Source organism: Apodemus sylvaticus, chromosome 8 (assembly GCF_947179515.1).
Source record: "Apodemus sylvaticus chromosome 8, mApoSyl1.1, whole genome shotgun sequence".
NCBI classification, from domain to species: domain Eukaryota; kingdom Metazoa; phylum Chordata; class Mammalia; order Rodentia; family Muridae; genus Apodemus; species Apodemus sylvaticus.
Genome location: NC_067479.1, coordinates 98,401,202 through 98,415,601, shown reverse-complemented (window position 1 = coordinate 98,415,601; position 14,400 = coordinate 98,401,202). Strand labels below are relative to the sequence as shown.

General features: G+C 42.4%; 2 protein-coding genes across 3 annotated transcripts in view; one reads left to right on the top strand and one right to left on the bottom strand.

The window, feature by feature from the left end:
* Positions 1-6,900, bottom strand: part of Glud1 (glutamate dehydrogenase 1) — a 32,899-nt gene extending 25,999 nt beyond the window's left edge. The window contains exon 1 of the mRNA XM_052190176.1: positions 6,374-6,900. Within this exon, the coding sequence (XP_052046136.1) occupies positions 6,374-6,818 (445 nt within the window). The 5' untranslated portion in view covers positions 6,819-6,900. The remainder of the gene's footprint in view (positions 1-6,373) is intronic.
* Positions 6,901-7,372: 472 nt separating this feature from the next.
* Positions 7,373-14,400, top strand: part of Shld2 (shieldin complex subunit 2) — an 80,032-nt gene continuing 73,004 nt past the window's right edge. For both annotated transcript variants that reach the window (XM_052190174.1, XM_052190175.1), the window contains exons 1-2: positions 7,373-7,518; positions 8,588-8,642. The gene's annotated coding sequence lies outside the window, so the exon portion shown is untranslated. The remainder of the gene's footprint in view (positions 7,519-8,587; positions 8,643-14,400) is intronic.

Below are 14,400 nucleotides of genomic sequence, written 5' to 3'. Positions count from 1 at the left end.
ATCCACCCAGAATTCAAATTCCAGTGGTATTCTAAACTATCTACTTAATACAGGAGTCCTAGGCTGTGACTGTCGCTCAGGCGTAGAGGGCTGGCACAAGGCCCTGGGCTTCATCTTTAGCAGAGAAAGCAAAAGAAAAGGAGGGAGGGAGAACGGAAAGGAGGAAGAAAACCAATTAACTTACTCTGGGCTGCGGAGGAACTGCTGTTTGAGAAGGCAAGAAAACATAGGTCTTAACATTGGTTTTAAGAACTGCTAACCCACTTGAAAGAGACAATCTTAAGCTTGTTGGGAAACAAAGTTTAGCTTCTTCATTAAAAATTTTAAAAAAGGTTTTAACATACGACTTTTTTTTAAAAAAAAAAAATTACAACTTAAGTCACCGGATTAGCATTTATGACTAGCTTTTTCCTTTGGGAGTGGGCATTCTCAGTCACTTAAATCTGTAGCCTAGGAATTTATTTCAATCTTTCCAAATAATCTCTATACATTATAACTAGCAACAATATAGCAGTCTTATATTAAGTCTTGTGTATAAAATTTGCCTTGCTACCCCAAAAGATGGGAGATTACACATTTAAAAAAAAAAGAGGATCTTGTTAAGTTTTAAATAAAAATTGCCTACATATTCTTTTCTGATAGTCACTTTCATCCCCAACAGGTTGGATGCTAAACTACTGAGTATAAAGTTGGGTAACAGCTAGGTATGGCTATGTATAACTGTAATGCTAGCACACAGGCAACTGAGGCCAGCCTGGGCTACATAGTTAAAATGAAAAAAAAAGGTACCCCCTCCATCCACAAGAAGTTGGGCAACATTTAACAAGACAAAAGGCAACAGTAACTATCCTAACTTGTTATGAAAGGTTCAAAGGACTGAGGCTAACCAGCTTGAATGGGCCTTCAGAGAATAAGGGCTATTACTAAAGAGGAAAGGGAGGCAACTGACCAGGGAAGCAACAATTAAGCACTTGGGAGGCAGAGGCAGGTGGATTTCTGAGTTCCAGGCCAGCCTGGTCTACAGAGTGAGCTCCAGGACACCCAGGGCTACACAGAGAAACCCTGTGGGGGGCGGGGAATGTGTGTGGAAGTCAGAGGGCAATTGAATCTAGTTCTCTCCTACTGGGTGGATCCCAGAGATGGACATCAGGTCATCAGGCTTGACAGCAAACACATGTACATATCAACCAGATGAATTTTGGAAACCCCTATTCTCTTTGCTGAGGTATGTCCTAAAACATCTAGTGGATGATCTAAAGCATTCACGATAAGACATGACATACATTACATGATAATACTCTGCATCTTCTGCCCATACATAAATATCTGCATAAACTATTACTTTTCAAATAAAAAAAAGCATTGTGTGCTGAGAACTGAAGTGGGGCCCTCTGAAAGAACAGGTGCCCGTAATGGTGGAGGCATCTCCTGAACTATTTTATTCTTATTCTTTTTTTGACACTGTGATCCTGCAGCCTTGGCCTTCCTCCTGCCTAAGTCTCCAAATTGGTGGGATTTTAGGTATAAGCCATCACACTTGACAAAGAAATCACTTTATGGTTGCTCTTTGACGTATCTAAATTGCCAGCACCATCATAAAGCATAGGGAATATGGATATGTTAAGACAAAGGTCTGGCCACGCAGGGGTAGGGTATCGTGAGATTTTATACCACTCCCAGTTAAGATCATTAACGACCGACTCCTAGAATTTTCTATTTCGACTGTGGTTGAATGGCTTTCAGGTGGGGGCTTCTGTGGCCCTACAGTCCCTAGTAACATTATTTTTTTTTCTTCCACTAGAGACTGAAAACTTTGTTATCTTTGATTCTTCCCATCTTCATCCCGTATCCTTGAAGGATACCATCGTTTCTTCAAATACTTTAGCTTGCCTCATTTCCTTTCCATTCCTATCACCTCCACTTTTAGTTCTGATGCTATTTTCTATAATCCATTAGGTTTATCATTACATACATTTTCTTTCTTTCTTTCTTTCTTTTTTTTTTTATGGTTTTTTGGATTTGATTTTTTTTTTGAGACAGGGTTTCTCTGTGTAGCCCTGGCTGTCCTGGAACTCACTCTGTAGACCAGGCTGGCCTTGAAACTCAGAAATCCACCTGTCTCTGCCTCCCAAAGTGCTGGGATTATAGGCATGTGCCACCACTGCCCAGCTATCATTACATACTTAACAAAGCTAAAACAAGAAAACTCTCTGTCCATCGCCTTTTTTAGTTCTCTGCCTAGACTGGGCATTCCATTTAATTCACATTAACATCAAAAGCTTAGGCCTCACAGGTTAAATGCAAGCCCCAAAATTTCACAAGATTGCCCCTTTTCAGAAATTAGTTACAAGGACTGTGTTTGACTTGGATATAAACCTGGGGTTTCTACAGACCCTCCTCAGGTTCAGAAATATGCTATCATGCCTTATAGAGCTATCTCATTATCACATCACCTTTTGTCTTTTTGAGGACCTGGGATCACTATGTAGCCCTGACTGGCCTGAAAATCTCTAAAGACCAGTGGAGCATTAAACTAAGAGTTCTTTCTGTTTCTGTTCTCAACATCTGCAACATCAGTAGATAAAGTCTGATTTTCTCAGAATTTAAATGATTACAGTGGTAAATCCAATTTCTTCTGGTTTTAAGCCAAAAAGCTCACCTGTTCAATTCTTTTATGGGACCATTAATCATTACCCATATTTCTGGAGTTATGTGCACTGGTGCTTAGTTTCCGATTATGATTTGCAGATTTTACACAGTGTGCTCTGAGAGACCTGTAACTAACTAGTTAAGTGGATGTCAATGCTTAAAGAATGGGGGCAGGGAAATCTGTAGCATGTACTACCTCAGCTCTTCATTTATTTGCACATAAGAACTAGGGACACATGGCTTTATGAAATGACATGTCTGTATAAAGGCAAACAATTCTGCATTTAACTAAAATGTATTACAAGCACAACTTCACAACTAAGTGCTAAAGAATGTCTGAATTATATGGCTTATAAAACAATTTAAACTTTGTATTATATTTCATAGCAGCAAGACAGAGTAATAATGGCCACACTTTTACGCTTTCAAAGTATTAGTTTACACAAGATACCCATCTTCTGTTCACCACCTATATTTAAATAATGATCTGAGGAAGTTCTATCATAGGAGAAAGAACCTTTAATGAGATGAAGACACTGAGGGGCAAGTTAGAAGACAAAGAAAGTAGCTCCTTTAGTCAGTTGATTGCTAGCCCTTCTCCTAAACGGTTTTAACATTTCATTTTATGTGTCTGAATGTTTTGCCTGTGGTATAAACGTGCACACGATGCCTGATACCCGGGGAGGTCAGAGTAGGCATTAGATCCACCAGAACTGGAGTTATGGATGGTTCTGAGTCACCACTGAATGTTAAGAATCAAGCCAGGTATTTTGCAAGAGCAGCTAATGCTCTAAACCATTGAGAGGTTAGGGGCTCTTTAGCCCCTAAACTGATTTTTAAAAACTTTATGCTAAAACTGCTAATAGAACAATCTGTTTGTTGAGAAAGTTGTTCTCTTCACAACAGATGCTTCAGGAGAGATACAGATGGAGTGGTGAGGGAAGGCACCCACCTCCAAGACAGATTTACTCTTGCAAACAACTGGATAGCAAATGATGTACTGAGAACATCACACCCAATGGGAACAATCTCTACTATGTTTTAAAACATATCAGAACCAAGGAACAAGTCTTGCCAAATCAGTTGTTTATTAAATATCATCTTTGCTACAAAAATAATTTTTTTTGGTTTTTTTGAGACAGGATCTATGTAGTCCAGGCCGGCACTGAATTTCATATCTTCCTGTGTTATCTCCTTAGTGCTGAGGATTACAGAATGAGTGCATATTGATATACCTGGCTACTGATAGAATCCAGGCCTTGAGTGTGCTAGGCAAGTGCTCCAGTTCTTCGTGAAGTCTCTGGTCCTCTGTAAATCCTTACCAGAGGCAAATCTAGTAGTAGCCTCAGTTAAATATGACTTAGAAAAACCAAACCAAACCCAAACCAAGTTTTATTAAATATTTACTTGAAATAAAGTACTCATTAGTACTCCCAGGTCTTTATTTTAAACTATCTCTTTTCGTTATTAGATCAGACTATTGCTTCAATACAGGATTTGTTTCTGTTTTTTGAGATGGGGTCTAACTGAACAGCTCAGGCAATTCACAATCCTCCTGGCTCAGCTCTCAGAGCTAGGATTGCAGCAAGTCACAGGCCTGGTTCAACCTTGAGGACTTTATTTTAGGAAACTCAGGTATCAGGTCGCTGTGGAGGAAAGGTTAGATACAGAAGGCTGAAGGCTGGGAAAAGGATGTCAAGGAACAGGTGAGGTCTCTCTTAATAAACACTGGGAGATCTTAAGAGGCAGGAGGAGCAAAACAAAATTCCCAAAACACTATGAGAGAGAAGACAGTTTACTTTGGCGTGGGGCAGGGGGCTGGGGTGGTGAAGGTGCAGTGTGCTGTTAAATAAATTTAACGTTTTTACTTCATAAAGGCCAATTTTGTTTATCTTGCTGTATCATCATGCAGTGCTGTTACTGTTAACTACCTACAGGCCAGTTTCTCTACTTCTGTTCCGTTCAATCCGTAGCACTCACTTTGAGCAAGTGCTATGGTTACTGTGATCTGGTAAGGCTGGTGATATTTGTTGCTAGGTTCAATATTTTGGTATTTAAACTTCTGTGACAAGAACATTAAAAACATCAAACTATGGCAAACTCAAATTGCTTTAATGACTATGGACCTAGAGACAAGAAGACAGAAAATAAAACCCACCAAATCACAGGATGCTGAAGAACAATCCTAGATACTGGAAAAAATGTTGCATGCCCTCGGAAAGGACAAGGACAATTTAGCATTTGCAATACAATGCCTCTTGCACTACAGACAACCTTGTTTGTTCTGGAGGGGGTTAGAATTTGAGTTCCTGGCTTGCAGCGGGGAGGGAGTGGTAGGAAGGAGGAAGGTGAGGTGTAGGAGAATGACTACCCCTTTTATGTAATTTTGAGCTGCATGGGAAATCAGAGGTCGAAGTGGTTCCAATGGCTTCTAGCAGAGGGAACCAGTGAGCTAAGGGTCAATTAGGCGCCAAAGGGAGATCCTAGAAGTGGGTGGACTCAATGAGAATTTGGTAAATCATTAAACCTTTAGCTACAATCTTTGTTCCACCACTGGGAACACCATCTCAGTCTCAGTTTTTCCAGTGTAGAGACATTTCTGTAATTTTCAGTCAGCTGGTAGTAAAAAGACTACTGGACTAAATGGAGGCAAAGGTCTAGCCCTGCAATTCCCAACCGGTGGGTCCCGCCATACCCCTTGCAGGGGTTGCATAGCAAATACCCTGCATATTAGATATTTATATAACTATTCACAACAGTAGCAAAATTACAGGTTTGAAGTAGCAATGAAACGAACCGCTGTTCTGGTCCAACCTCCTCTTCGCTCATTTGCAATTCGACCTCCATCAAGACTCCTACTCAATATATTAAGTTTAAGCTACAGAAAAAAGGTGGTTTTTCTTTCAATAGGTGCTCTTTTAAAAAGCACCTGTAAAGCTGTATTGTGAACTGTAGTGGGGAGAAAATGGAAAACGGGTTTCCTTCCCTAAAAAAGTCTGTAAGGCAATCTACACACATCCAAACAATTTAAACCACAGGATACCTTAGTGACTACCAAATTTAACTGACTCAACTCTCCAAGGACTCTTACCTTTTGCCTAGGCTCAATTCTGGTACTAGCCAGGACAAGAACACACCCCCACGGCTATTTCATTCTATTGGCTGGCAGGCAGTTCTGTAGTCTACACCCTTTAGATTTAAAGTCAGGTCGCCCTGTTTGTCAGAGACATTACTCTGCTCGACATTTTTTTTTTTTTTTTTTTGAGGGGAGGAAAGAGGCACAACACAAAAAGTCATCAGTGTAAAATTATATTAATTTAGAAGATCAGTAAGCTGCCTTGGTTAATCAAACTTTCAAGTTTCCAACTCCGGAAAGAAAATTATTTTCTCTGTTCTTGTATGTTCGGCGGCTGGTGTTATGGGTTTACGGTCTATGACATGACAGGCACGGAGGCTAAAGAAAAGCTCTACAGTGTCCTTAGTGAAGTCAGCGTCAACACATGCAGAGGCTCAGGGTGAAGGCTTGCCCAGTAAAAAGGCTGGCATATTACGTGGTAGTTTTAGGGCGGAAAAAAAAAATCAGTATCCTCTAAGTCTGCCACACCCGAGGCAGGGGAACCCGAAGCGGGGCACGGCCTGCAGAACTGGGCTGGGCCGAGTAGCGGCCCGGGCTATGGGAGTCTGGAGGGGAGGGAGGGCGGAAAGGGGCCGGGAGGGCGCTCACCTCCCTTGCAGGGCGTGCGGTGCTGGCTGTGCTGGGCCCGGTAGCCTTCGATGACCTCCCAGGAGCCGTCGTCGCGCCGGATGGGGAAGGAGAGGCTCAACACATGGTTGCAGGGCTTGATGATCCGCAGGATGCCGCGCACCCGGTTCCGCTTCTGCTCCTCGCTCTCCCGCGTCTTCAGGTCTTCCACCAGCTTGTCCTCCACGATGCTGGCGCCGCGGTCGAAGAAGCCCTCCACCATCTTGAAGAAGTTGGGGTCGTCTTCGCGGTCGGCGGCCGCTTCGCTGTAGTGGCGCCGGGCGACTGGCGTGAGCCCAGGCTGCGGGGCAGCGGAGGGCTGTCCGCGGGCCCAGCCCAGCAGCGCGGCTGAGTCTGCAGCCGCAGAGCCCAGGGCAGCGGGCCCGGCGCGGGACAGCAGCAGCGCTTCTCCTAGACGGCGGTACATGGCGGCGGGCTGAGGCGAGAGCGGCGGGAGCAGTGAAGACCCGAGCTCGCAGGCCTGGACTGCGGGAGGAAGGGCTGGGCGCGAGCTGCCCTTTTAAGCCGCAGCTTCCTGCTCGTCTGGCTGTCCCCTCCCCTGCGCCGCTTGTCGCCCCACCGGGAGGACGGACTTCGGCGGCCGCGCGCCGCCCAGGGCGCAGGGCCTTGCCTCCGCCGCGGCCTCGCCCGGCCTCCAGGCGGCGGCGCGTGCAACTGCGGCGTCGGGGCCGCGCACTCGCAGACGGGCTCGGTGCGCATGCTCGCGGGGGCGGGGGCCATCGGGGGCGCGCGCGGGCCGGCGGGCCGGAGGCGCCCGCGTCCCGGAAGGTCGGTCCCGCTGTGCACGCGCGGAGACTTAGTAGGTGGAAGCGGACTGCAGGGAGGCCTGGCGGGCTGGCCGGCAGCCCGAGCCGCGTTGAGTGAGTCACCAGGCCCCTCCTTTCCGCCTTGGGCCGGAACGGTGTGCGGACCCGCTGTGCCGCGCTGACGACCGGAGAGTGACGCCAAGCGGGAGCGGCGGAGGCGCTGGGGGAATCCAGACTCGTCCCGAATCGGGCTGTTAAGGAACCGGAAAGCAAGAAGCCTCGGGACTGGAGAAAGTCCCTGACCCCGCTGGCCTTTACTTTTTAAAATTTGTTCTAGTCAACCATTCAGCGATTTTTGAGGTAAAACAGTTATACAAAACATTGTTGACGCTTTCGCGTACCACTTTTTTCTTTTTTTTCTTTTCTTTTTTTTAAAGTCAGGGTCTCACTCTGTAGCCCAGGCTTGCCCGGAACTCATGGGAACATGCCTGCTTCAGCTTCCCAGCCCACTCCCCAGAGTGCAAGGATTACAGGCTTGAGTCACCACACCCGCACATAGTTGTAACTCTACCATTACTGAGTGTGTGCCCCTCTTTGGGAGTCATGTCCTAAAGTAAACTAGAAATATAATAACGCCCCCAGTATATATATTTAATTTCTGATACTCACTTTATGTATCAGGCTGGCCTTGAACAACCCAGAGATCGTGCTGCCCTTGCCTGAGTGCTTAGATTAAAGGAATGTGAAATGGTTCCTGTGTGTGTACATATAATATATACATTATTTAAATGGTCTAGGATCTGATTACTAAGTTAAAATTTTCACAGTGGTAGCCGGGCTTGGGTGCTGCATTCCAGGAACCCCAGAACCTGTGAGGTGGGGGGCAGGAGGATAGAGTTTGATTCCAGCCTGGGCTACATGAGATACTCATTTTTCTCAAACAAAGCTACAAGAAAAATCAGTTGGACACACACACACACACACCTTTGACAGTACCCAATAACATTCTTTAAGGCAAGCTACCAAATGCCACATTACTAGTAAAATCACCCCAGAGTGCCTGGGCCATTTTGCAAACCCTTGTACTTCCTGGATCATTCATCTATTACATGACTTTATTCATCTATTAAACAGGGAAGAGAAATTCTTAGTTCTCAGAATGTTTTGTAAATGTGAAGTGACAGCGTAGACCAGTTAAATTGCATTCATTTACCTCAGTGTACTTTAAAGCAATATTGATCTTTCCTTATCCATGTAGCTTATATCTTACCTTACTTGTTGAATGATAACTGTTAACTATATTTATTATATATTAATATTAATTACATTAATACCAACAATGATCGATATAATAAAATATATTAATTTATGTAATTAGTAATAAACAATAAATGATAACCATTAAGTATATTTGTATTTTGTTTTTTAGCAAAAAAGATTCTCTGGCCTGCAGCGTGATTTTGGCTTGATGTGAAAAGATTAAGGTACCAAATTTCCTTTTCACTTGATAATATTATCACTTTATGATTTTATACTACACAAAACAAAACATTCTGTCCAGAACCTAAAGTTTCAAAAGAACAAGACTCCGAAATCCTGAGGTTTAAGTGTTAGCCTGACTAGTGTCTGTGAGTACATGGAAGCATATCTTTTGATATGTTGTTGTTTTGAAACAGGAGTCTCACATTATAGCTCAGGCACGTCTGTGGCTCGCTGTGTAGCTCAGTGGGATTGCCTGTTGAACTACCATATCAGTTAGTTTTCTTTATTGATAGTCATAGCCTTACAAAATGTTTAGCATTGCTTTTTTTCTATGGTTTAGTTACCTGAATTGAAGACATTTTTGGAAGGAATAAGAAATACAACTGTAGGAATGATTTTTTTTTTTAAAAATTCATATCTCTTGTGTGTTAGCATGTTAAAAATCGGTAAGATCTGTGGGTACGTGGTGCTGTCTATAATCTCAGCACAGGAGGATTGCCGTGAATTTTAGGCCACAACATTCATGTCACATAATGAACTCGGTAGCTGGAAAGACACTGTCTTTAAGTGGGGGGAGGGGGGAGGGGAAAGCAAACAAAATTAGAACTCTGAGAACCTGAGGATACAGCTTTTTATTAAAAAAATTTTGGTAATGTTTTGACATTACATGCAAGTTACACAAAATCTAAAGAGTGTTATCTTGGTAGGTTTTAAAAATAAGGGTGAGCAGGTATGTTAGCACATGCCCCTGCTCTCTGGCAGAGTTAGAGCGCTCTCTGATTTGGAGAGGAGCCTGGGTTATATAGTGAGGAACTCTACCCCCAACTCTCTCACATCCACTGAGAGAAAGAATGAACTTCTCTAGGTCTGCTTCTTTAACCCCTGTTTAGAACACAGATGGAGTTTTCCTTTCACAGGAGGCTTAGAGGTACACTGTTGATGTTCGCCTATCTAATAAATGGGCCAAGAGTCAAACTTACATATCTGACTCCAAAAGTCAGCTGTCTTTTTTTCCAAAAAGCATGTATTTGCTCCACTTAGTTTTCCATCTGACTGCTTTGTAAAATAGACAAATAATATCCAAATTATACCTTAATTATTCATAGTAATTTCCATTTCAAAAGGAGACTAAAATTTAACTTGAAAGGAATTTTAGTCTTTGATGGCATTCAACAAAGACCAATTGGTTTTCTGCCTTTGAGGTTGATACAACTTTTCCTTGCTATTTTACAATCTTGCTCTGTTCTTGATTCATAGTGTTCTTTTGTACTTTCAATTACTTGAAAAAGACTTTAGAAGAGAGCTGGAATTTATACATAGAATATAACTATATAAGCAAAAATCATTGGATGAATTATTTAGGCTGAAAAGGCTTATACATTTTCAATTCTGTACATTTTATTTAAATGCAATGATCTTTAGAGGTTATCTTCTTTCATGGAACATGTTTTAAAAGTATATTGATAGCTGAGTGGTGGTGGTGCATGCCTGTAACCCCAGCACTCTGGGAGGCAGAGGCAGGCAGATTTCTGAGTTCGAGGCCAGCCTGGTCTACAGAGTGAGCTCCAGGACAGCCAGAGCTATATAGAGAAACCCTGTCTCCAAAAAACCAAATCCAAAAAAAAACCAAAACCAAAACAAAACAAAACAAAAAAATTTATATTGATTGATGTAGCACATGTCACTACTTTATTGCCTGATTGTTTCCTTCTCTCTTTTATGATCTGTCACTAAGCTATACTCACAATGTCACATTCCCCCAACCCCCGACTCAAGACAAGGTTTCTGCTGTCCTGGAATTAGCTCTGTATACCAGGCTGGTTTTGAACTCACAGAGATTCACCTGCCTCCAACTCCTGAGTCCTGGGGTTAAAGGTGTGTGCCACCACTGACTGGCAACTGTCAACATTTTATAATTCTTTGGTCACTGATAGACTTTAGGCTTATTATGAGCAATGCATTAGGAATAGTGTTATGAACATTCTTGTACAAGTTTTTGTGTAGAAATACTTCTCCATTCTCTTAGGTGTTTAGGTGGGAAGGGAATTGGTAGGTATGTGGTAGGTTTGTGTTTGCTGTTTTGAGAAACTGTCAAATGGTTTCCTATGGTGACTGAATTATTTTAATGCCTGTTGTCCTTGTAAATGAGTTCCAGTTTCTCTCCTCAGCAGTATGTCTGTCTTTTTGATTATAGCATCTAGCGGGTACTAAGTGGAGTCCTACCCTCGTGGTCTCATAGTCTAGTAATGGTGAGCTCCAGCATCTTGCTGTCTTCTCCTTGTACATTGCTTTATGGATGTGGATTTAGATCCTTTACTCATTTTTAAAGTTTACTTATTTGTCTTTTAAACTTCTCATGTTGTGTAGCCCTGGCTGTCCTGTAATTTGCTTTGTAGACCAGTCTGGCCTTGAACCTAAGGAGGTCTACCTGCCTCTACCTCCTGAGGGCTGGAATCAAAGTTACACACCTTCGCACCTGGCTCCTCACCCTTTCTTTTCTTTTTCTTTTTCATCTTGTTTTATGCGTTAGGTTTAGCCACTACCTTACTATGTAGCCCAGTCATAAGCAGTCTTGCCTCTTAAATACTGAGCTTACAGGAATAAGCCTGATGCCTGGATTGTCCTTTCACTTACTTTTTTGAGGCAGGGTCCTGTAGCATAGTGTAGCTGAGGATGACCTTGCACTCCTGATCTCTTGGACTTTTGGTATCACAGGCATGTGCCACCTCACTCAGTTCCCTTTCATTGGTACTCTGATTGTAAGTCCTTTGTTTACAAGTGTTTTCCTCCTTTCTAAGTGTTATCTTGCCTTCATGTGTATACGTAATATGATATGTATACCTATATATCTTATTGTCTGGAAAGTAAAACTAACTTAACATGTTTTTATATCATTTTATTTATCCATGTGCTCATTCTTTTAATTAGAAATTTACTCAGTGTGTAGCAGGGTGTGCTGTTGCAGCACATATGCAGAGGTCAGAGGACAGGTTTCATGAGTAGGTTCTCTTTCTGGAACTGGGGATCTGTTCAGACCACCAGACTTGGCCACAAGTGTCTTTACCCACTGAGTCACCTCTCTGACCCTCATTCATTTTTATATCAGCACCACACTTCTTGGTTATTCTAGCTTTTTTGATTGTTTACAGATAAGGTCTCATGTAGCCCAGGTTGATCTCAAACTTGCTGTGAGACTGAGACGGTCCTTCTGTCCTCCCTCTCTCCCCGTCCCTTCCTCTTTCCCTCCCTCCCTCTCTGTCCTTTCCTCCCCTTTCTGACTTTTCCTTTCTTCTTTCACTGTAGTTATGTTTTATATTCCAACCTTGTTCTTTTTTGTGATTGATTCTATGCCTCTTGAATTTCCATATAAATTTTAAGATCTTGCTGATCTTTGTAAAGAATCCAGAATTTTGATGATTATGTTGAATCTATAAATCAATTTGGGACAGTTCTCAAAAGTTGTATGAGAATGGAACCCAGAAATTCTGTAGAATTATAGAACTGATTCATCAGTGGTGAGCATATTTCAAACTGTGAGCTCTTTAATATGAAAAGAACTGAAAATCAAAATTATGAAGATTGTGGTAATATGTTTTAAATTTATAGATTTGTACACATCTGACTTAAGTGTTTTTGTAGAATTACCTTTTGACTAAAAAAAATCTGCACTTGGAGTTTCTGTGTGTGTATGTGTGTGTGTGTGTGTGGTCAGGATGAACCAGAACATGATGTCTTTGTCTTAGCTTCCTAAGTGCTAAGACTGCAGTCTGCACCACCATTCCTAGTTCGCACTTCTTTAGGCAAATTTATTGCTAAGTAGTTTATTTTACTATGTTGTGAGATATGGTCTCATTGTGTAGTGCAGGCTGACCTTGAGTTTTATCTGTAGCATACTCTAACCTCAAACCTGAGATCCATTTGTTTCTGTCTCCCAAGTATTGGGATTACAGGCATATGCCACCATGCTTAGCTTCTTTTATTCTTTTAAATATTTTTGAGACAGGGTCTCAAGTGGTTTATGCTGGCCATAAATTCATGCACAGCATAGGCTGGCCTGAATTTCTGACTTGCTGTCTCTTCTACTTTAGTGCTGGGGTTATAGACATGTACTACCAATCATCCCTAGGGTTTTTGCTTTTTTTTTTTTTTTTTTTAATGGAATTTAGAAAATTAAACTTCTATTTGCCCTGGTGCAAATGTGGAGGTCAGAGGACAACTTGCTGGTATTGGTTCTCTCCGTCCACCATGTGGGTTCTGGGAATTGACCTCATAGGTCAGGTGTCAAGCACCTTCACCTGCTGAGTCATTTGGCAGATGGTTTTTAACTTCATTCCTAGCTGGGCAGTGGTGGTGCACACCTTTAATCCCAGCACTTGAGAGGCAGAGGCAGAGGCAGAGGCAGAGGCAGAGGCAGAGGCAGAGGCAGAGGCAGAGGTGGATGTCTGAGTTTGAGGCTAGCCTGGTCTACAGAGTGAGTTCCAGGACAGCCAGGGCTACACAGAGAAACCCTGTCTCAAAAATCAAAACAAACAAACAAACAAACAAAAACTTCATTCGCATTGTCAATGTAAGCAAACTCAGTTTTGTATTGTATGCTAATTATCTTACATAGGTCAGCCTCACTGAAGTGACTTCCTGTTTGGATAGTTACTTTAGTAAGGTTCTTAGAGTTTTCTCTATATAAGATCCTATCATCTTTAAAAAGAGTTTTACTGGGGCAGGAGAGATGGCTCAGTTGTTAAGAGCATTGACTGCCCTTCCAGAGGACCTTGGTTCAATTCCCAGCACCCACATGGTGGCTCGCAACCTTCTATAACTGCAGTCCCAGGGATTCCACTGCCCTCTTATGGCCACCACTGGCACTGCATGCATTGGGTACACTCACATCCTTGCAGGCAGAACGGCCACATAAAGTAAAATGTTAAAAAATCAGCAGTTAATTAAAAAAGAATTATACTTCTTTCTTTCCTCCCTCCCTTCGTCCTCCCTTTCTCTCTCTCTCTTTCTTTCTTCCTTTCTTTCTTTCAAGATTTATTTATTTATTATATGTAAGCACACCGTAGCTGTCTTCAGACACCCCAGAAGAGGGCATCAGATCTCATTAAGGATGGTTGTGAGTCACCATGTGGTTGCTGGGAATTGAACTCAGGACCTTCTGAAGATCAGGCTTAACCACTCCTTAAAAGAGCTCTTAACCACTGAGCCATCTCTCCAGCCCTACTTGTTTCTTTCTAATCTGATGTCTTCCCCTTAGTTCATAATTCTATTTTGTATAGACACAAGTTTTAGATTTAAGGAATTCTGTTCTTCCACATAAGTACAGTAAACATTTTGTTTCCTAGCTACTAAAATGATAATAGTATACACATCTATCAGAAAAGGCAGAAATTTACATCTTCACTTGATATATGATGAGAAATCTTAAGGCTGATTATACTCCTGCCCCTGAAAATATTAATCATAATAGTAATAATTATAGCTAGAAATTTTAAGCTTTATTATAGTTCAGTAATCTGATGCATATTCCTCTTTTCCCCCAAGTGCTCTTTTGCCTTCCCTCCTGAATGAGAAAGTGAAAGGAAAGGCAGACACGACTACTAAAGCGCAGAGAGTTATAGATGTGAGGGGGAAGGAGCAGAGGGGAGAGTCCTGAACATGTTGGTGCACTAAACTGGATCACGAGGGGAGAGAGCAAGAGAGATGCCACGAGGCGGCTTGGCTGGATGGTACAGGGACCATGCTGGGAGAAGGGAAGCAGAA